Here is a 22,489-nt window from a genome sequence, read left to right on the forward strand (position 1 = left end):
CTAGAGGGAGATCATGTTCAAAATAAAAAGAATTGGAGGTTGTTGCTCGTGTGAGTATGACAGATTTTGCTTTTCATGTTTCTGATCTGGAGCCATTTTTCCAGAGCCCAGACTTTTACTACAGCTTGATTTGAGGAATTGAACTGTTAAATTCCTGAATAAGAGGTATGAACAGACTTTGATACTTACTTCCACATTTCTAAGCTTCTTTTGTGGCCCTTGACTACTCTTCTCTGCATCCTGGCCCCTACAAGGATCCTGGCAGAGCTTTGCTTTCTGGGAGTTGGTATTCTCTGAAATGCCTTTGCTAGCTCAGGCTTCTAGAACCTTTCTAGGAAGAAGGCCCTTTTAATAGATGGTACCTCCCTCACACCCTCAAGGCTCATGGCACCAAGGCATATGGAATGTGGTTTCCCATGGAGATGTCTTAAAAATGGAATAGGAAATATATATCCAGAGAGGAATTAAGTTTACTTTGCTGTCCAACAGATTTCTGACATTGCTTCTTTTGTGTCTGATTCTGTCTTGTATTCGTTACCATTTTGGTATGTGAGGGCATCTTGAGGATTTGTGCAGTGACTGTGTGTAGTTACTTGGTAATCAGCACATCTTATAATTTTCTTTTTAAATGATTTTTGGAAGAAAAATATGAGCTGTCTGAAGTACATAGAATGGCAGTGCTGTCATTGATGCCATTAGTGCCCATTCATTGCCTTCTTCATTCCCTTCTCCTTTACTTTGGGATAGCGAAGTTCCATGAAGAGTTTTTGTGACTTGGTGTCAATAGCGAAGGACTTTCTTTCTAATGACTGTTGTCCTCAGGTCTCTGGAATTGTTTTTCTTAGTTCACTCAGTGGTTTAGTCAAATCAATAAACATTTATTAAACTTCTTGTAAATATGGTAAATGAAGGGATTAAAGTGTATTTATTACAACAGTTTCTGGTAACTGGTCTTGGCTATTTTCTTCCTTTTTTGTGATCAGTTTGTCATTAGAGACTGCTTCCAGTGTACTCTTAGGTCTCTTTACTTTGATGGTGGTAGAAGGTCCATTATTCCTTCTTTTCCCTCCCTCCTTCCCTTTTTTCCACAGGAGGTTAGCAGTGGGGGTAGGGGAATATTTAAATATAGAAGCAGCATAAAAAGGCTCACTCTCTATGTTTCCATATCATTTGATAGTAGGTTCGAATGGGGAAGAAACCAGCAAAGGCTGTAAGTCACCTAGAGAAACAGGAGCAGTTGTAGTGGTTTACACAGTGTGTTTCTTCCTGAACTTATCAGCAGGTGTGTGTATGTTTCAAGGTTCCTTAAGAAGTAATCCAGAAACAGTATGGGAGAAATTAGGTTTAGATCAATATCTCACATCCTATACCAAGATAAATTCAAAATGGGTAAATGACTTAAATAAAAAGAGAATAATTATAAGCAAATTAGGTAAACATAGAATAGTATACCTGTCAGATCTATGGGAAAGGAAGGAATATAAGACCAAGCAAGTGATAGAGAAAATTACAAAATGTAAAATGAATAATTTTGATTATATTAAATTTAAAAGTTTCTGTACAAGCAAAACCAATGAAACCAAAATTGGAAAGGAAGCAACAAATTGGGGAAAAAATAAGAAACCTTAGACAAAGGTCTAAATTCTGAAATTTATAAGGAGCTAAGTCAATTGTACAAAAAAATCAAGCCATTCTCTAATTAACAAATGATCAAGGGACATGAACAGGCAGTTTTCCAATAAAGAAAACAAAACTATCAATAAGCACATGAAAAAGTGTTCTAAATTCCTCATCATTAGAGAAATGCAAATCAAAACAGTGCTGAGGTACCACCTCACACCTAGCAGATTGGCCAATATGACAGTAAAGGAAAATAAATGTTGGAGAGGTTGTGGCAAAATTGGGACACTAATGTATTGCTGGTGGAGTTGTGAATTAATCCAACCATTCTGGAAGGCAATTTGGAACTATGCCCAAAGAGCTTTAAAAGACTGCCCTTTCATCCAGCCATACCACTGCTGGGTTTGTATCCCAAAGAGATAATAATGAAGAATGTTTATACAAAAATATTCATTGCTGAGCTCTTTGTGGTGGCAAAAAAAATTGGAAAAAGCAGGGGGGGACGTGTCCCTCGTTTGGGTAATGGCTAAACACGTTGTGGTATCTGATGGGGATGGAATACTATTGTGGTGAAAGGAATAATGAACTGGAGGAATTCCATGTGAACTGGAACGACCTCCAGGAAGTGATGCAGAGTGAAAGGAACAGAACCAGGAGAACATCGTATACTTAAAAGTGAAACATTGTGGCACAATCCAATGACTTTGCTACTAGTAGCAGTTCAACAAGCCTGGACACTCTTGAAGGACTTATAGCAAAGAATGCTATCCATATTGAGAGAAAGAACTAAGGGAATAGAAACAAAAAGAAAAACTTCACGTCTTATCATTTGTTTATATGGGTATATCATTTGGGGCTTCAGCTTTAAAGATTGCTCTGTGGTAAAAAATGAATAATGTGGAAATAGGTATGAAGTGATAACATTTGTGCAACCCAGTGGAATGGCTTGTTGGTTCGGGGGGCAGGGGGAGAGAGGGGGGAAATGAATCAAGTAAACATGGAAAAATATTTTAAAAAATTAAGAAGTAATCTGAAAATGATGTCAGGAAGAGAAGAGTCCAAGGGAGCAGACAGGTTGTTTTCTTAACATTTCTTTAATCCTTCTGTCTTTGAATCCATACTCAGTATCAATTCTAAAAAGAGAAGTAAGGGATAGGCAATTTTTTGTTTTGAGTTTTTAGTGATTTGCCCAGTGTCATAGAGCTAGAAAGAGTCAGGTCGAATTTGAACCCAGGATCTCCCTACTCCATGCCTGGCACTTTATCCACTGTGCTGTCCCCTTTAACATTCATTAAAAATTTTTGAGTTCTTGGGGCAGCTGGGTAGCTCAGTGGATGGAGAGTCAGGCCTAGAGACAGGAGGTCCTAGGTTAAAATCTGGCCTCAGACACTCCCCAGCTGTGTGACCCTGGGCAAGTCACTTGACCCCCATTGCCCACCCTTACCACTCTTCCACCTATGAGACAATACACCGAAGTACAAGGGTTTAAAAAAAAATTTTTTTTTTTGAGTTCTTTAGTTCTCTCTTTACCTCCAAATCTTCTTCATTGAGAAGGCAAGTAATATGATACCTATTTTACATGTAGAATCCTGCAGAACATTTCCATTTTAGCCATATTGTCAAAAAATAAATACAAGAAAGTAAAAAAAAATGCTTTAGTCTGTACTCAAGAGTTCATCAAATGTGGACATGGATAGCATTTTTCATCATGAATCCTTTGGGATTGCCTGGAGTCTTGATATTGCTACAAATAGCCAAGTCATTTACAGGGATTTCATTTCTGTAAGATCGCAAAGATTTTTTTTCTTGACATTTTACTCTTTTATAAAGCAAAGGAGCAAAAACAGAAACTGTTTTACTTTGAACTTTATTATTATCAAAAAGAGAAAACGAATTGGAGACTTGGAATGTATAAGAATCAAGTGGATGAAAGTGATTGCTTATAGTAAAACAAGGGATCACCAGATGTAGTTAAGCACATTCTACCCATTTTAGGAAAACTTTTTTCTAAAGTACAAAAGAAAGTTAGATGTATTTGATCTTGATGGAGATTCTAAAGGAGAAGATTTTTTTTAAAAGAGCTAGAAGACTGTCAGGAATGAAATTCTGCCTAAAAGATCATCAGTGATGAGGAAGATGTAGGAGGGAAATATGTAGGGGAATAACATTGCAAAACCAAAGTGCCAGAGCAGAGATTGATGGGAGGCTACAATGAAACTGAACACATTGAAAGATGGAGGGGACAGGGCAGAGAGTCAAGGACTCCTAGTTATGCCTCAATCCTGTAAGAATAGTTGCAATCTAGAATTAGATAATGCTCATCATATGACTGAGATAAAAAAGAGAGTTTGAATCAACAAAAAGACAAAGAAGAAAGAGGCCTCTTGCTTTGGAGGAAATGGTAGGATGTTTGTATGTGACAAATTGTTCAACTGTTACTCTGCCTCATTTTTTAAAATCCAGGATCATTAAACTTGAATGAAGGCAGACATTTCCTCTTTACAAGTAGGTGAGCAGATAGCGGCAGTGTGTCTGTTCACTTAGATTAATTCAGAGCTTCAGGGTTACCACAATTGCTCAGGCATTGGACCTTGCACTTGGCTTTTGTACACATGTGCAGAATGGGAAGCTGTTATTTGCTACTAAATCATGTGATTAGGACTCGAAGGTGATACTCAATGTGAGCTCAATATGAACTGACAGTGTTAAAACTAGTTTAATAAGGAATACAATATATCTTTGTTAACAGACGATAATATCTAGAACAAGGAAAGTAGTTTTCACCTGTTTGACCATCTTTGGATTATTGTGTTCGGTTCTAAGGGCCACATTTTGAGAGAAATGTTGACTATTCATCCTTGATTCAGAGAGAGGCTGTTATAAGAGTAGGATGGAGAGGATTCTGGAAACTAGAGGCCAACTGTTGAAAGAACATACAGACCTTTAGCCTTGAGAAAACTTAGGCATGGGAAACAGGGATAGGATATCTACATTTAAATATTTTAAGTGCTATCACATGAAGGAGGCAATAGTGTGTTATAGATGCTAGTGGGTAAGACTATGACAATATGTTCCAAAACTTAATTAACAGGGGGGCAGCTGGGTAGCTCAGTCAGGCCTAGAGATGGGAGGTCCTGGGTTCAAATCTGGCCTCAGACACTTCCCAGCTGTGTGACTCTGGGCAAGTCACTTGACCCCCATTGCCCACCCTTACCACTCTTCCACCAAGGAGCCAATACACAGAAGTTAACGGTTTAAAAAAAATCAACATAAAAAATTAGATTTATTCTAGGGCTGCAGTGATGTTTCAACCTTGGGAAAATGGCTAACCTGATTAATCATGTTAATAATAAAAGTAACCCAAATCACACAATTACATTGATGTTGGGTTGGGGAGCCTTTGGCAAAATACATTAGTATTTGTATTTTTTTAATTAAAAAAATCTCTAACATAAATTGAATGTTTATAGTAGAGAAATTAAAAGTTTTCTGATTAAATATAAGGTTCAAATGCATATTTATTTCCCCCTTTCCCAATATTATTTGACATTTTTAACCATGCAAATAATATTAATAAGACAGCAGAAAGAAAGGTCATCAGCATTGGTACGTAGATGGAATGACATTCAAGGTAATTTTGCTAAAAAATCAACAGTTTCAATAAAGTAATAGGAAACAAAATTAACCTATATAAATTATCAGCATTTCTTTAATAATACTGAGTTTTCATAATCCAAGAGAAAATGATAGAGAAATTCCACTCAGAATAAAAAAACTACTTAAAATATTTGGGAATTCATCGTCTAAGAGATGCTCAAGGCAAACAAAAATTCATTTACAAAATGTTTTTTGATGAAAGAAAAATATACAAATATGTGGAGAGCTATTTATTGCATATGGGTAGTTTATATCAATATAAAATTGATCTATAGATTTAGGACCATACCAATCCAATTCACTTGGGATTGGTTACTATATATAGTTAGAAGAACAATAGAATTCATTTTTTAAGTAACAAAACGTCTAAACATATTTTGCTTAAATATAAGGGAGTCATATAATGTCACTAAAATATTGAAGTAGAGAATCAGCTCAATAATGTTGGAGTTGTGAGTCAATTCCTAGATTACCTATGAGGTTGGTTCTCTTCCTACTTTTAAGGTTTTAGGATTTGTGATTCTTTGTCACATTTTCCTTTAAGATACTTTAATAAACAAAAATTTATAAATTAGTTTTCATTTATTGAAAGAATTCCAGACAGTTGTTTTAAATAGTGAATTTCTTTGTTTTGTTTAAAATTGGTATCTTTTTTTTCCCCCTTTTTCCTTAAGCCCATACCTTCCCCATTAGAATTAATACCATGTATTGGTTCTAAGGCAGAAGAGCAGTAAGGGTTAGGCAATGGGGGTTAAGGGACTTGCCCAGGGTCCCAACTAGGAAGTGTCTGAGGTCATATTTGAACCCAGGTCCTCCCGTTTCTAGGCCAGACTCTTAATCCACTGAGCCACTTAGTTGCCCCCAAAATTGGTTTCCTTTTAATAAATTGATCTAAATACTTATAGTGACCTTGCAATGTTTAGAATTGTTGTACCCTAGATGGATCGTGTGTTTTTAAACTGCATTTTCATCACTCATCTATTCTAAGAGTAACCAGTGGGATAACATAGTCTAGACCAGTCATGGCGAACCTATTGCAAGGGTGCCAAAGATGGCATGCAGAGAGCTCTCTATAGGCACCCCACCCCCCACCCCCCGTTTATTACTAGAAAGGCAGAGGGACTCAGGCAGAGCTGCTCCCTTCTCCCTCTCCACCCTGCCTGATGACATTTTTTCATATAACCTGCCCCTACCCAGCAGCCCAATGGGAGCTCATAGTGGGTAAGGTGGGTGGCTCAGTGTTGGCAGTGTGTTCAGGCCACTCCCCTTCCCTTCTCTACACTCACTGAGGACATTCCCCCACCCACACCCCCAATAGCCCAATGAGAGAGCTTTCTCCCTCCCCTGTGTGAGGTAAGGTGGGGGGAGGAGGGCACTCCTGGCACTTGTTGGGGGAGGGGAGCATGGCACCTGGTCTTGAGAAGGGTTCCAGCACTCCATCTCTAAAAAGGTTTGTCATCACTGGTCTAGACCCTTGGTGCCAAATTAAAATAGAAAGAAAGGAAGAGGCACTAGACCATATGTAAGAATCCCTATGAATGCTTATTGACTTTAAAAATCATGTTAAGGGGGCAGCTGGGTGGCTAAGTGGATTCAGAGCCAGGCCCACAGATAGGAGGTCCTGGGTTCAAATCTGGCTTCCACTTCTAGCTGTGTGACCTGGGCAAGTCACTTGACCTCCATTGCCTAGTCCTTACTACTCTTCTGCCTTAGAACCAATACACAGTATTGATTCTAAGAGGGAAGGGAAGGGTTTAAAAAAAATCGTGTTAACACTATACCTCTCCCTTCCAAACAGTAAAATCTCACTTTTGGAATATCAGAACACATACAAAGCTTTTAGTGTATTATGTCTTTAATAATGTGCATTATGTAATTTTTACTTCTTCTATTAAGATGATAATTCATTCAAGGTAATTGACTATATTTCAGACTATTGTATCATGTATAAATAAGCTTTTTAAATAGTTGTATTCCATTTTCTTTGAATAAACATTCCATATCATATTGAGTATCTCTTGCCTTTTTGTGTGTATGAGAAATCCAGTGAAAGGCCTATAATAATGTTTTTACAAATGTCAGGTGGTTTTTGTGGAACATAATTTTAGTATCTCTGCAAGTTTTAGTCATCAGTTCATTAACAAAAACAAAAAGTTCATGTATTCCCAAGATGGTTTTTTAGACTATAGAGAGACTTAATTGCAATTGAAAGTAAATACAAATCCTTCCTTTCTGATGTGTACGAGAATCTTTCTGTTCTACTTATACTATCTTTGTGTGTGTGTGTGTGTGTGTGTGTGTGTGTGTGTGTGTGTGTGTGTGTGTTGTTTGTTTTTTTGTTTTTGCAGGTCGAGGGAGAGGTGAAGGTGGTTTTTACCAAAGAAGCTTTGATGAAGTAGAGGGTGGATTTGGTCGAGGTGGCGGTGGCAGAGAAATGCACAGATCACAGAGCTGGGAAGAAAGGTAACCCCAACCCAGGTGGCCTCTGTACCTTGAAATGTATGATCCTGGAAACATTGAACTTCCCTCCTAATTCTGGAGGGACATGACTCAACAAGGTTGATAGATTGGTCATCTGGGCAGCCGTCTGGGTTGAAAATCTGCTCATATTATGAGAGGGTTGAAGAGTGTATTAGCAGATATGAAATAGACCTAGTAAAAGAATATCCTTTGAGACTAATATTCCTGTGCATTTAGTGAATATGTTTTCAACAAGACTGTACATACTTTGTCAGTACCTTGTTGGGACTCTCATCAATGTGGGTGCGCTTTCCATCTGTCTTAACTTGCAGCCAATCCAGGTATTGTTAGTCTGTGCAGCTGTTGTCAATGTTCACATGTAAAACCTCGATAGGGTATCCTGACAATGGATTATCAACCTTCCTCATTTTCTTTTGATACTGTATGGATACTAGGGGAGCATGTGGGCTGGCTGTCCATTGATTATCCCTTTTTCTTGCTCCACGACTGGCAGAAATCCTTTTCTTGCTATGTATGTATCTTTTGAAAATGTTTTATGTTATTCTTGTCTTTTGAAAAACATTATTTTCAATTCCCACCGATTCTTTCCTTTCCCTTTCCTCCAGCCTTCCTTTTTAAAAAAAAAAAGTACATTTAAGAAAAAACAAATCACAACATTGCCTTTGTCTGAAGATGTCTGTTTTGTCTACCACTTATTTGCCAGAAAGCTAGAGGCATTCTTCACCATCACCTCTGAAGTACCGCTTGTTCACTGAGTTGATCTGAGTTTTGATGTCTTTCAGTGTTATTTTCCTTTATATTATTGTAGTCACGGTATAAATTGTTTTCCTGGTTCTGTTGACTCTCTGGCAATTTATACCAGTCTTAACAAATTTCTCTGAATTGTTCAGTTGAGAATTTCTTATGACACAATAATAGTCCATTTAATTCAAATGTCATAAGTTCTGCCTATATCTCTAATGTAGTTCTCTATTGGTAATTAGAGCACATTCTACTTTGGCCTACTAGTAATTGAGAACATGGCCCAGACAAAATGAGCCAAATAAATGGAGAAAGTTTGTTGTCCAGACTGTGATGTGCACTTAGTGGACAATGAACTGGTCCATCAGTGTACGTGTTTAAATTGTGAAGAGTCAATGAATTGGGGCCAGAAACTGACTAGGAGAAGAGAAGTGGTCTATATTGCTTTGAGATGTAATCCTAAGGTAGATAGACCCCTTATTTCTCCATGAAACAAAGACCCACATTTGACTGAGACTAATAAGATACCATGTCTCTGGAGAATTTCAGTTTTTAGTCAACCAGTGTCTAGGAATGTATAATTTAAACTCTAGTAAAATGTTTACTTGGATTAAAGGTGAACGGGAGCAATTAATGGGCTTGGCTTTTCAGATTGTTTAATGAAACCTACTGGCCTTTTTAGTGAGTCTTATCCCCTCTTCTTGGTTATTAGTTCTAAGCTAAGAAGAAAGCATATACCAGAATTGGAGTTGAAATTATTGTATGGCTTCATAGTCCTTGTTCAAAAGTTTGTTTCTATTTTTCTAGGGGAGACAGACGGTTTGAAAAACCAGGGCGAAAAGATTCAGGTAAGGTGTCTGAAAGTTCGAATTATGACTTTTGTTATCTAATTGCTTGTTTTAAGTTCTGAGTTATAGGATTCTGTAGGGAAAGACAGTTAAAATAGAGTGGCCTTCTATTCCTTTTGTGTTTGAGGTGGTAGATGCATAGGAACAATGTTTTCATAATGGATATTTGAACATTTCCTGAATCCCGTAGTGGCTTTTAAAGCTGAGTTTGCACCAATTATTTTTGGGATAAGGGTGGTTGGCAGCAGGGTGTGGGTGGGAGGGTTGTAGGTAGTATTGGAAAATTTAGAACTTTTATTTTTTCCCATTTGCAAAGTCTTGCTTTAAGATTACTTTAAAAATGTGTAGTACATTTTCAATATCCTATAAGAAGCATAGTGTAGAAACAGGATGTTACTTATAGATTCTGGGCTAAAGGCCTAGATTATAGCCTAGAGTGCAGGTCAGGTAGCTTGGCGAGAGTTTTTTGGTAATATGGAGTCTTAGGAATTGCCACAGATACTGGTATGATAGGAAAGGAATTGTGTTAGAGTAGCATAGAGGGCTAGATTTAGAGTCAGGATAGACCTGAGTTCAGATTTTATTCTCTGATCCTTACTACCTGTATAACTTTGGGGAAGTTAATAATGTTCATAGTATCTTTTAGCTAGATGGCCCAGTGGCTAGACTAGACTCATCTTCCCGAGTTCAAATCTGACCTCAGACACTAGCTGTGTGACCCTGGCAAGTCAACTTTATCCTGTTTGCCTCCTGTAGAATGAGCTAGAGAAGGAAATGGCAAACCATTCTAGTATCTATGCATAGAACACCCCAAAATGGGGTCATGGAGAGTTGGACATGCCTGAAAAATGACTGAACAAGAAATATTTCTTAAAAGGTTGTTATGAGAATCATTTAAGATAATAATATATGTGAAGTGTTTTGTAAATCTTGAGTATTCTAGAAGTGTTAACTATTCAATCATTAGTAAGCATTTATTAAGTGCTTACTGTTTCATTACTACTTTGCTAAGCTCTTGAGTTTATTAAAAATAAAGAACAAAAACAGCCCCTGTCCTCAAGGAGTTCTTACTCCAGGGAGGCAGGGAAGCACCTCTGCAAACAACTGTGTGTATACAGGACATATTAGAGGTCATCTCAGAGCAGAGGCTGCTAGCATCCAGGGGTAGGCAGGAAAGACTTTTTGTTGAAGGTGAGACTTTAGCTGAGACTTAAGGGAAGTCATTTTATTGACCATCTTAATAGAGCCTTGATCTGGAGAGTATTATTCAGATTTCTTGCTTTTGTGAGTAATTTCTCATCTACTAGTGGACTTTTTAAGATAAAGATGTCTCTTTTGGTGTTGATTGTGTCTCTTTAAACTCTAAATGTAGTTTTTAAAGAGAAATGAATATTCTTTTTCCATAGCCATGAGAAACCAAAAGATGAAAGTATAGCAAAAACTTTCTTGGCTTAGTGTCTAAGTGGGATATGTGCAGAAAGCCACTTCTTCCCTCTGTGATTTTCACATGTGTAGTGGAGACCTATAGAAAAGCGTTCTTGGTGATCTGGCACTGATTTCACATTTCAGTAAGCTCACTGGTAGCTGAGTTGTCATCAGTATAGCATTGCTAAGTTAGTAGCCTGAAAAGTAACTAATTAAGTTGTTAAGAGAAAGTAAAAGCAGGTTACAGTAACTTAGCACCATTCTTATTCCAATCACAACTGGACTAGTTTTCCAAAAACAGATTTCCTTACTTAGTCGTTTATATCTCAGTCTTTTCCCCCTGTCGTCTTATTAACCAGGGTTTTAATGTACCCAAGGCTAGAGGGACCAAGTGGTAACTTTCTAGATAATTTATCTGGATACATTTACAAAACCTAGAATGGCCTGTGCTCTTAGGGCTTTAGTGAATTTGTTGTCAACCATGTTGTACAACTATCAATCTTACACTTTTTAATATTGTGTAATAATGCTCTCTCCTTATTGATTGTAAGCTCCTCGAAGACAGAGTCTGAATTTGCCTTTTTATATCTATTCATTTCATAGCAGAGTGCCTGGCACATACTAGGTGCTCAGCAAATGTTTACTGATAGGCTAGCTAGTGTGGCATAGTGAAAGGAACATTGGGCTCCGAGTTAAGAGGAGCTGATTTTCTACTTTTGTCTGGTTGATCTTGGCTAATCACTTAAGCTTTCTGGGCTTCCGGTACTTGATCAGTCATATGAGGAGTTTGGCTGGGATAATCACCAAGGTCCTTCCCAGCATGGTGTTTAGGGGTTGAACACTTGTGAAATTTGAAGCATATATAAATCATTTCCTATTATTATTTGAGGGAAAAGAAAAGATCCAGTTAGAAGGAACTGCTTTGGATTCTCCAGATCCCTGCAAATGTCTAAAGAATTCTTAAATTGATTCTTAATTCTTAAATTCCTCTAAGCTATTGAAATGAACAGGAAAAACAGCAGTTGGCATTAATAGCAGTACCATGAAATAGATGAGACATTTGGGACAGGCCTGTTAGCTTCATTTTATAGAGGTGGACAGGTGAGGCCAGGCCCAGATTCAGGTGATTCTGAATTTCACTTGGCGTGTAAGCCTATTATTCTTTTTGGTACATCTTTCAAGTCTTAAAGTGTATTTCACTAATAAGGTCATGGAAAAACCATTCATGTTATTCTAGATGATTTGCAAACATCTGTAATGTGGTTAAAAAATGACAGCAGCCACCTTTAAATATCAACAGTTGATGGTTTCTTGTTTTAATTTATTCATGCTTTTAATATTCCATTTGTTTAAAGAAGTATAGGGAAAAGCGAGCAGTTTTTGATGAGTTAAATAGCTCATGAAAAACCACATATTAGGGTTCTAACTATACTTGTGTTCATACCATAAGGATAATTTTGTATATAAAGCGTCTGTAGTAAGAGTATATCTGGTAAAAAGAGATGCTTCACTTCCTGGGTCTTTTTTTTTTTTTTTTTTTTAAGACACACCCAAAGGGTAGCTTCATTCCACAGATGTTTGGGAACTTCTGGAGATATTATAATTGGGAAGTACTCTCTTCTAGGATATATTAGGGGCTTATGTTAAACCTTTTTGGGGAAAATGAAATCTCTTCTGCTTCTTGTTTAGAAATTTGTTTTAATATCTCAGATTTAGACCTAGAAGATATTTTCAAGATCATCAATCCAGCCCCTTCCTGTTAGCAGATGAGGCTGAGAAAGCTCCTTTGACTGGAAGTAGGTTAGATATCAACCAGTAAGTTACAGGGTTGGTATGTGAACCTCTAGTCCTCTTCTAAATGCAGCTTGTTTTCCAGGCTCTTAAGCTTACTGGGTTAAGGAATATATGACTGCTTCAAGTGCCCTTCAGTCATCACTCAGTTTGTACCCATTGCCATAGAGACCAGGAGTGAACACTTATCACTCGTAACCATGTATAAATTGAAGAAAATCTAATGTGTTGAAGCTTTGTGTGGTGTGTTAGAATGTCTAGTAGATTGGAGATTTATAATGACTTCCACAGAAATTATATTGGAAGCCATAGGAGGAGCACTAGAGTCTGTAGAAAGTTTCTTGGTTGATACTAAACAAGACAAATGTCATGGACTTAAAAAATACTAATAAACCCAGGGGGTTTTGTGCTATGAGTATAGGATTCTAATTAGCCATTTTTGATGTGTGTGTGTGTGTGTGTGTGTGTGTGTGTGTGTGTGTGTGTGTGTGTGTGTGTGTTGCTGAGAAACTGAAAACATTGTGCCAGATAACTACTAGCAAAGGCAAATGTTTTGGTCGTTCGGCCAAAAAGGAGGCTCTAGACTTTCAGCCAGCCTTCTCTCCCCAGGAGTTTATTCATAGTGAACTTGGTAAAAATATTTCACACAATCATAATGTTCCTCAGGGATCATGTAGAGTCCAAGTCATTCTTGAACAATGCTCCCCTATTCAACCTGTCTGAATCATGATTGATATCTGGCTTTTACTGAAAGATGACCAAAGATGGTGATCCAGTCACTACCTCATCATGCAACACACCTTTGGCTGGTGGTAAATGTTGATGTAATAAAGAAAGTTAGTTATGAAATAAGTAAGCAATGTAGCACTGAGTAGTGACTGTGTGAGAGTCAAAGTAATGTGGGAATCTGCTCTCCTTGTTTCCTCTTTCATACCTCTTGTCTTCCTATTTTATGCTTTTCTTAGTATGTGGCAGATTTTATATCTGAAAATGAGGATTATGGTCCTGGTTCTCTGAGTATAAAGGAAATAATGTCAAGGAGAACCCCTTAATCCATTAAGGGGAAAACATTCAATTTAAGACTAAGATACAGTGATACTTCATAACCAAAGAGCATCTGGTTTATGGTTTTTGTTTAGTCATTTTCAGTTGTGTCCAACTCCTCTTGTCCCCATTTGGGATTTTCTTGGCAAAGATACTAGAGTGATTTGCCATTTTCATTTCCAGTTCATTTTACAAATGAGGAAATGGATGGAAACAGGATTAAGTGATTTGCAGGATCACACAGCTACTCAGTGTCAAAGGCCAGATTTCAATTCAGGCAGATGAGTCTTCCTGACTTCAGGCCCAGCTGCCCAGTTGATCCAGTATTACCTTCTGCTTAGGAATCCTTTTTGGTAATCATGTTCCTGTGATCTTGTATTAGGCTAGATGTCTCTTAGTATTATATTTAAAACAAAGGCAATACAACAGCTTTTCAAGTGGCAAGTAGCCATTACCATAATCTTTAAGCATAGCCTTTTCTCTATACCATTTTCATCCTACCTCCATTAAAAAAAAAAATTCAGCAAGCATTAAATTGAGTCCCTTCCTTTAACTTGACAAATGTACTATTCTAAACATATGTTAACTTTGCTTGGTCATCATTAATTCAGTATTTGTCCTTTTCCATGTAAGTCTATGTAGAGGGAGTTTAAAGGTGAGTAAAATACGAACTCCCTGTGAAATTTGGAAATATAGAATTTGTGCATTCTTATTTTCCAAGTGAGGGGTAGTTTTCTGTAGAAATGAAATTTGAAAGTGTATGCAAGAAAAATCTAAAAGGTTTTGGCCGTCGGGTTGATCGGAGAATCTTATGTGAGAATCGGACTTCAGACAGATTCACTAGAGCAGCCAAGGCAATTGACTTTTTTAGAAAGAGGGCATACCAATATAGAGATCTTGTTTTCTAGGAGGGTTGCTAGTAGACCAGGGGTGTGCTATAGTTTAAGATATAGCTTGTTAGCAAGTATTTGATCAGGTTTCTTATGCTTATAGAAAAGATGAGGAGAAATGTACTATACTATATAGATAGTACAATTAGATTCAAAATTGGTTCTGGGACTTGACCCAATGTTTTTACCTAATGTTTAGGTAAAAAAATGGAACATGGAAGGAGACCTTCAGTGAGCTGCCACAGGGATCTGGACTTGTCTCAGTAACGTGGATAAAGGGAGAGGTATCCCCTTTGTCAAATTGGCAAATGGTGTAAAAGCTGGTATGATTAGGGAAAATCCAGAATATCAGAGTTAGGATCCAGAAAGATCTTGACGGGGTTAGGAGCAATTGGACCAAATTAAACAATATAAAATGTAGTAGAGATAAAAGCAGTCTCATTCATTCATTCATTCATTTATTTTTTTGGCCCTTACCTTCTGGCTGGAATCAACATTAAGTATCAGTTCTAAATCAGAAGAACAGTATGGGCTAGGCGATTGGGATTAAGTGACTTGCCGAAGGTCACAAGATAGGAAGTATGTAGGGCCTGATTTGAACCCAGGACCTCTTACCTCCAAGCCTGGCTCTATCCACTGAGCCACTGCCCCAGCCTTAATGGTTTTAAAAAGTCTTCCCAAGGGCAAGGTGGGAAAGATAGCATCTCCAGTGGTTCATCTTAAATAGAATGGAGTTGGACTGGCAGCTCGATTTGAGTCAACACTAGCACAGTTCTCTCCAAAAGTCAGTATGATCTTGGGCTGTGTTGAATGTCTTATCTTCTGAGAATAAGGCAAGAATAGTCCTTTTGTACTCTCTTCTGGCCAGACCATGTCTCCAATATTGTGTTCAGTCCTGTGTACCATATTTTAGAAGACGTTAATATTTTGGAGAGTATCCTGATGTACCATATGAGGTTAGGTTCAAAGAACTGGTTAAAGGAACCAGAGAGTTTTTAGTGGAGACCAGAATGCTAAGATTGAGGGGGAGGAAAGTGTGGGACATGACCTTTTGGTGGGATGAAATAGCTCTTTTCAGGTATTTGAAAAAGGATATCATCTAAAGAGACATTTTTATTCTTGCTCTGTTTGGCCCAGAGGGCAGAATTAGAACTAGTACATGGCAATTGTAAAGAGGCCTATTTAGGACTGATGTAAGGAAAACTTTCTTAAGTTAGGACTCTCCAAAAATGGAATGGACACAGGACTCACTGAATTCCTTTTTATAGGAGGTCTTCAAAACAAAGCCTTGCATGGTCACTTGTTAGGTTTTAGAGACAGATAAAAAAAACTTTTTTTTTTAATTATTATTTTTTTCAGATGTAGTTTGGAGTGGATGACCAATGAGGTTCAGTCACAATTTGTGATTCCCTCATACTTTCATGGATCTACATTATACCTGTAATTTGTTTATTCCATCCTATATTAATTTAGCTTGTAGGTACTCAGATTGTGGGCTCTTTTTCTAATGACCAAATTAATAACGTTATTGGAAAAAACTGACCTACACATACTCTTTTAAGAGTAAGGAATATATCCACAAAGGTGATTAAAATATAATTATCACAGAAAAGGAAGGAACTTTAAACATCATGTAGTCCAACCTCCCACTTATCTTTTGTTTTCAGAAGAGTCTATGTGCTTTGGATTTAGAAAAGAACATTTGTTCTTAATTCTTTGATAAGTGAATCTTCAAAATGGATAATATTGCTTCTTTGCCAACCTCTGTTGTCTTGTTAGAGTTAAGTGGGATTTGTGTGTTTGAATTGTTGAATTCTGAGAGTCTTTATGATTCTAATGAAGACCATTCAGTTATGATGTGGAATCATTTGTATGTTTTTCTTCAAATGAAAACTGTGATATTGCCATTTCCAGTTTGATGGTTTGATTCTGACTTTTACAAAAGATATTGTTTGATCATAAGATCTTCCAAGGAGTGCAGCTTTGGAACTAGAGGACCTATGCTTGAATCTTTACTGGTTACTGGTTTGGGTTGGGGTGTATCAGTTCACTTTTCTCTGCCTAACTTTGCTCATCTGTAAACTGAAGTGGTTGGACTAGAAATAATATAGAATTCTTTTTGATTTCAAATCAGTGAAAGCATAATACTAATAAAAATCTCTTTTAGTTGTATGCTTTGTTTTTAAATTGCTTAGGTTATATTGACTTGTTTTTTATCACCACAAAAGGAAGAATAAAAATGTTAAATTGTAGAGCCTCTTTTTTTGTAAAAAACATATGCAGTGTTAAAATATAGACTATAGTTAAGTATTTTAAATAATGTTCATAAATGTAAAGGGAATGATTCTATTTTTAGTAAGTCAGAAGTATCATTCTATTTTCTTTTTTTTTTTTTGTGACCCTAAAATGGTTGTTTTACACACATAGAGAAATATTATTCCCAGAAAAGATACAAATCACATGTATCATTATTTCTTATATCCAAAATAGTTTCCTATTAACTTATTGACAGGCCCTACGAAGGCATATTTTTTTCTCTTAATTTTTTAAATATATTTTTTGAATTAGATCTAATTTGCCTTTATAAGAATTCCCCAGACATTTAAAAGTCTTGTATCTTTGTGAATTCCATTATTCTTAAAAATTAAGGCCAATACTGTCTTCATTGATTTTGAAAATTGTGATAATTTGTCTAACATAGTCATTGTATTCAAGGAGCATTGACGTCACATGGAGTTAACTTCTGATTGGAATTTAACTCATGAATTTAGATGAAATTGCTACGGGTAGTTTTTTTGAGGTCACATTTTTGAATTCATTGCTTTTTACAAAAAAAAATAATCATATTTAAATGTCATCAGAAGTGGTCTGTATAATTTTTCTTTTAGTTGCTGTAGCTTTGATCAGTTTAATGAAATCAGCTGGTAGACTTTTTACTTTCCCAGATTTTCATCTTTGTTTTCAGAGTAAATTCAGTAGTCTCAGTTTCTGTGGTCAGAAATCATGTTTTTCATGCCATGCTAAAACTGAGGGAGAAGATAATGTGGTAGCGGTAATGAGAGGCAAGCAGCTGCATATCCAGTTAAGTAGTTTGATGTCATTCTCAAATGTAGCCGTGTTCTCAGTCTATTCTGCCAGCCCAGTCTCAGAGATCTGGAAGTTATCAATGTGTTGCCCATTAATATGGATTCCCATGTCAGTTCTATTTGGGCTCTTAGGGACCACAGCAGCTGGAAGTTCAGGGATAGTTTTGTCAAAATTCTCCATCTTGATTTGATATTCACCTTTGGAACCTCGAGTCAGGATAGGAGCAAAACAGTGCTGTAGCATGATCTCAGATGGTAGGTAGGATGTCTTCCTCTGAAATATTTCTCCGGTCCCTTCTTGCATAGCAGAGAAGAACACAACTAATTCAAAGTGACCAAGATTTTCATGCTGGAACAGAGTGGCTAGAGGGCTTGAGGGTGTGATGGGATGATGGTAGCTTAGTGGGAAGATAAAGAACGGGCATTCCTCAGAGCTGATGCTGTCCAGGTGGAAGTCTACACTGGTCTGGTAGAGTTGGCTGTTCTCACGTTCCTGGTAGAGAACAGCAGAGACTTGGACTCTGGTGAGTGATATCAGTCGAGTGTTGATGACTTGGAAGATCAGATTTGGTTTGCCGTCAATGTGGGTTACTACTGCCAGATCACTAAAGCGGATCGAGAAAGCTCGGTTCTTTGGACGGGCAATCTTTGCCACAAAGGCACCTAGATTAGAAACAGTTGACTTTTGTTACAGACTTGTGACTAATACTAACATCTATCAAATACTGTACCGAACGTTATATCATTGCTGTCATTTCTTAAATTAGGGTAGATACTAAATTCTTTATATTGTAGGCATCATATTATTTATATTGTAGGTTAAATGGTAAATTCTTTACATTTTAGGCACCTTTTTTTTATTTTTTAAAGAATGGACTGGAAACTAGATTCTATGTTCTAACTCTTGGGGTTTATTTTGCTTAACTTTTTTGGGGGAAATGAAGCCTTTTTATGCCTGGAAACCATTTGTGTGTGTGTAAGTACATGTTGACAAGATTTCTTTCAAGAAAGAACATATTTTCTTGGTATATGTGTTCTTGCTATAGATCTAAATGGAGAGCTTTTAAATATGAATAGAATTGCTTTTGTTTAGTGGGAATGGGAAAATTCCCTTTTTCTCATTGGTTAGGTTTGGGGGTCTATGATCATAATCTTAGAGAATTGCTTAGGCCTTCAGAAGTTAAGTGACTTAACAAGGTCACCACCAGGACTGTCTGGCAGGAGTCCAGCTCTGTGGAGGATGGGTTGGGGAGGAGAGAGACTTGTATCAGATAGACCAATTAGGAGGCTATTACATTAGCCCAGGCAAGGTGGGATGAGGTCTGGAACTGGAGTGATCACTGTGTGAGTAGAAAAAGAGTGCAGATGTTAGGAATGAAGAGACAGAAACAACAAGCTTTGGCAACTGACTGGATCTGTGGGATGGGTGAAAGTGAGGACTCCAAGAGGGCCTGAAGCTTGTGAGTGCCTACGTGACTGGGAACAGTAGTGGGGAAGTTTAGAAGAGAGGAGGGTTTGAGGGAAAATATAAGATAAGTCCTCCTCAGTCTGTTTGATTAACTCACTCTTACTTGCCACAGGGCAGGAGGCGGAGAGGGTCTCTTGTTAATAGATATTCAGATGGAATTTTCTGTGCTTTGAAGGGTCAATACCCCACCTCACATGAGATCCAGGGCTATCCCTTGTATAGCAGAGAGATTGTTGAGAATAAAGGTAAACGTGCTTGTGTTGTAGAAGAGTTTTCTTTCCAATTGGTCATACAACCCTTGGGGGACCCACTTTGAAGATCCCACATTACACTGTCCGTTATTAGGGAACTGTCATTTTGTCTCTACCTCTGAGTGTTGGGCTGCTAGGAGCAAGGGAAGAAGAACACATAGTAAAGGGTAGTGGAGTCCAATTGTGGGCAGACACTTAAAGCTGAAGTAGGGACTTTATTCTAAGTAAAATGGTCTTCATGGTAGATTGGTGGGTTTTTGTGTGTGTGTTTTCCCCCTCTCCTTGAAACCCTTACCTTTTTTCTTAGAATCATTACTTTGTATTGGTTTTAAGGCAGAAGAGTGGTAAGGGCTAGGCAATGGGGGTTAAGTGACTTGCCCAGGGTCACACAGCTAGGAAGTGTCAGAGGCCAAATCTGAACCCAGAATCTCCCATCTCTGGACCTGACTCTTAATCTACTGAGCCACCCAGCTGCTCCTTATGGTAGATTGTTTTAGAAATAGTTCTAATTTTGGAGGTGGAGGTCTTGGTTTTAGGTTCTGCTCCTCCACCCTCCCCAACCCCACCCCCACTCCCCCTTTCTTTTCATTAAGGATGAACCATAACATCTTTGGGCCTTAAGTCTCTGCACTTATAAATATTGATAGGGTTGTACCAGGTTATGTTTGTGGTACTTTACAACTTGAAATACAGGGCAGCTTAGGTGATACAGTGACTGGAGTCTGGAAGCCATGAGTTCAAGTTGGTTCTAGTCACTTATTAGCTCTATCAAATAAGCTGGAGAAGGAAATATTATTTTTGCCAACCAAACCTCCCAGTGGGATGAAAAGTCAGACCCAACCGAAAAATGACTGAACAACAACAGCTTTAAATATTTGTTGTTGTGAATGTACTCACAGAGTGCTATCACAAGGTTTTTTACCTTGTGAAAACATATTTTAGAGTTAATTTATAGACTTTTAAAGTCTTTGCAACCAGGTTTTTTCAGTAGGTACATTTGTTGCCTCCCAGGTACCAAACCAAAGAAGAGATGGGTCACATGGTTTGTCAAGGATTGCAGCAGGATTAAGTCTTGAATCCATTTTGCCTGACTTGACCTAGTGTTCTCCTGAGGGATTGAGGAAGGCATTTGTAATAAAGGGCTTTTGTTTGTCCAAAAGCAATTTCAAAAATGTGTTATTTCTATTAGTGCTTCCACTTTACCTGAGAAACTTGCCCAAGGATTTTTTAACAGGTCTATGACCCAATTTTACAACCTAAGTTCTAGTGGATTTTTGTTTAGATTGTATGTGCTTGATTTAGTGTATTTATGTGTAATTCTGACTGTGCTAATGTGACCCCAGGAAAGGGTCAATAAATATTTGTTGAGATGATGATTTTGGAGAAAAAAGAAAAATGCTTATATTAAGATGCAGAAGCTATATTTCACAATTTGGGAGGTGTAGTTTTCCAACTATGAATGCAGCTTATCGTGGTATATATGTATTAAGTTTGTGTGACTTAGATGCAAACCCTCCTTCTTACCTGCTTTTTAGAACCTTAAGTCTGTTAAGGCAGGGTAAATGCTGGAAATAACATAAAGTATTTTTCTTATGCCATACAAAGACAAAATATGTTTGGCTTTTTTGAAAAGGTTAGGGGATACCTCTGGAGTTCTGTAAGCATAATAACTTAACTAGTGAGGTAGCTTCTTTAGGAGACTTTCTGATGAGACCATTTTTAGCATAGAATTATTATCATTTCTCTCACTTTGACAAGGGTTAGAATGGAAATTTTTTTCTCTGACCCCTGGAACTACCATCCTAATGAGAACAAATACCAGAGTCCAGTTCTTCTCTTTTACATGAATTTCCTGCCCTTTCCAAATACTTTGTTATGTTTTTGAGAGAACAAAGAAAAATTACCTGTAATAAAGGCCTCCAGCATGAGTCCCAGGAGCATTTGGATGGCCAGTAAGATAACGGCGCTGGGACAGTCGCCGTTGGGATACATTGTGCCATAGCCAATCGTGAGCTGGGTCTCCAGTGAGAAGGAGAGTGCAGCTGTGAAACCGGTGATATGTTTTACACAGATAGTGTGGTTTTCAGGTGGGGCATCATGGTTTACCATGAGGTCGCCATTCATCTCAGCTAGAACATACCAGAGGATTGCAAAGATGAGCCAGTGAATCACAAAAGATGCAGAAAAGATGAGCATCATCCATCTCCATTGCATGTCTACTAGGATTCCCCATGCGTCCCGGAGCTGGGTGAGGCCTGTCCTGGGTGCTCTTTCCATCCGCAGTGTACTATGGCCATCTTTAGTCACCATTCTCCAGTGTCTTGGAGTCAGAAGTGGCGCCTTCGCTCTGCACTTGCTGCTATCCATCCCTGGCTGTTATGCTCTGAAACCAGAAGGATCTATTGGTAACTGATGTACACATGAAAAGTTTCTGATAGCCTAACATGAACAAGCCAGCCCAGAGTGATACTTCCCCCTCAAAACTAACAGTATTTGTCGCTATCATTCAGTTAGCAATTAACTTTTTATGCATTGCCCATACTCTCTTTTGCAAAGCAGGCCTTCATGAAATACTTGTTGATTTGATTCCTTTTTATCTTGAATGGCAAAAAATAGCTTAAATAAACTAGAAAGAAGTAACTTTAATGAATTTCTACTATTGTTATTTTATAACATTTAGAAGAGAAAAAAATCTAGAATTACTTGAAGTTAGATTTCTAGCCACTATACGATATCAACTTTTTTATATCACACCTATCTTTGAAATACTAAGTATTAGTTTTACTGTACTACTAGTAAACTTGCGTTTAAGCTAATTTTTAAGATAGCTACACACTAAAGGCAAGGGGGGTATTACATAATTATAAACTGCTTCATTCATTCATTCATTGCATAGTGGGAACTTGTCTTCCTTCTTAGAACTGTGTGTGTGTGTGTGTGTGTGTGTGTGTGTGTGTGTGTGTGTGTGTGTGTGTGTGTGTGTGTGTGACAGAGACAGAGACAGAGACACTAAATGAAGAGCTGGTAGGTCTTAAGACTTCTAAAGCTTTTCTACTGATATTCTAGGATTTTGTGATGACCATGTTCACACACTGCCCCCTACTTTTTCTTTCATTCCCAGAGTATTCTAGGATTAAATAGAAAATTCTTTTGGCTTTTTAAAGTGCTTCATAATCTGTTACCCTTT

At 37.6% G+C, this 22,489-nt stretch overlaps 2 protein-coding genes across 2 annotated transcripts in view; one reads left to right on the forward strand and one right to left on the reverse strand.

Annotated features, from left to right (window-relative positions):
• The window catches only part of GIGYF2 (GRB10 interacting GYF protein 2), a 112,690-nt gene that overhangs the window by 25,555 nt on the left and 64,646 nt on the right, over positions 1 to 22,489 (forward strand). Inside the window, exons 6-7 of the mRNA XM_044673290.1 lie at positions 7,626 to 7,740; positions 9,307 to 9,347. Coding sequence (XP_044529225.1) covers positions 7,626 to 7,740; positions 9,307 to 9,347 — 156 coding nt within the window. The remainder of the gene's footprint in view (positions 1 to 7,625; positions 7,741 to 9,306; positions 9,348 to 22,489) is intronic.
• On the reverse strand, positions 17,287 to 21,684 carry KCNJ13 (potassium inwardly rectifying channel subfamily J member 13). Its single transcript, XM_044673291.1, has 2 exons — positions 21,207 to 21,684; positions 17,287 to 18,246 (listed from the first exon to the last, which is right to left on the reverse strand). Exons 1-2 carry the CDS (start codon positions 21,667 to 21,669, stop codon positions 17,624 to 17,626), a joined length of 1,086 nt encoding a protein of 361 aa, XP_044529226.1. The 5' UTR covers positions 21,670 to 21,684; the 3' UTR covers positions 17,287 to 17,623.

This window comes from Gracilinanus agilis, chromosome 4 (assembly GCF_016433145.1).
Source record: "Gracilinanus agilis isolate LMUSP501 chromosome 4, AgileGrace, whole genome shotgun sequence".
NCBI lineage: Eukaryota > Metazoa > Chordata > Mammalia > Didelphimorphia > Didelphidae > Gracilinanus > Gracilinanus agilis.

Excerpts from the sequence above, each read along its gene's own strand:
- KCNJ13 (XM_044673291.1), bottom strand. The coding sequence starts at position 21,669 with ATGGATAGCAGCAAGTGCAGAGCGAAGGCGCCACTTCTGACTCCAAGA. Across the intron at positions 18,247-21,206 it reads GCTGGAGGCCTTTATTACAG|GTGCCTTTGTGGCAAAGATT; the intron begins GTAATTTTTCTT and ends TTTCTAATCTAG.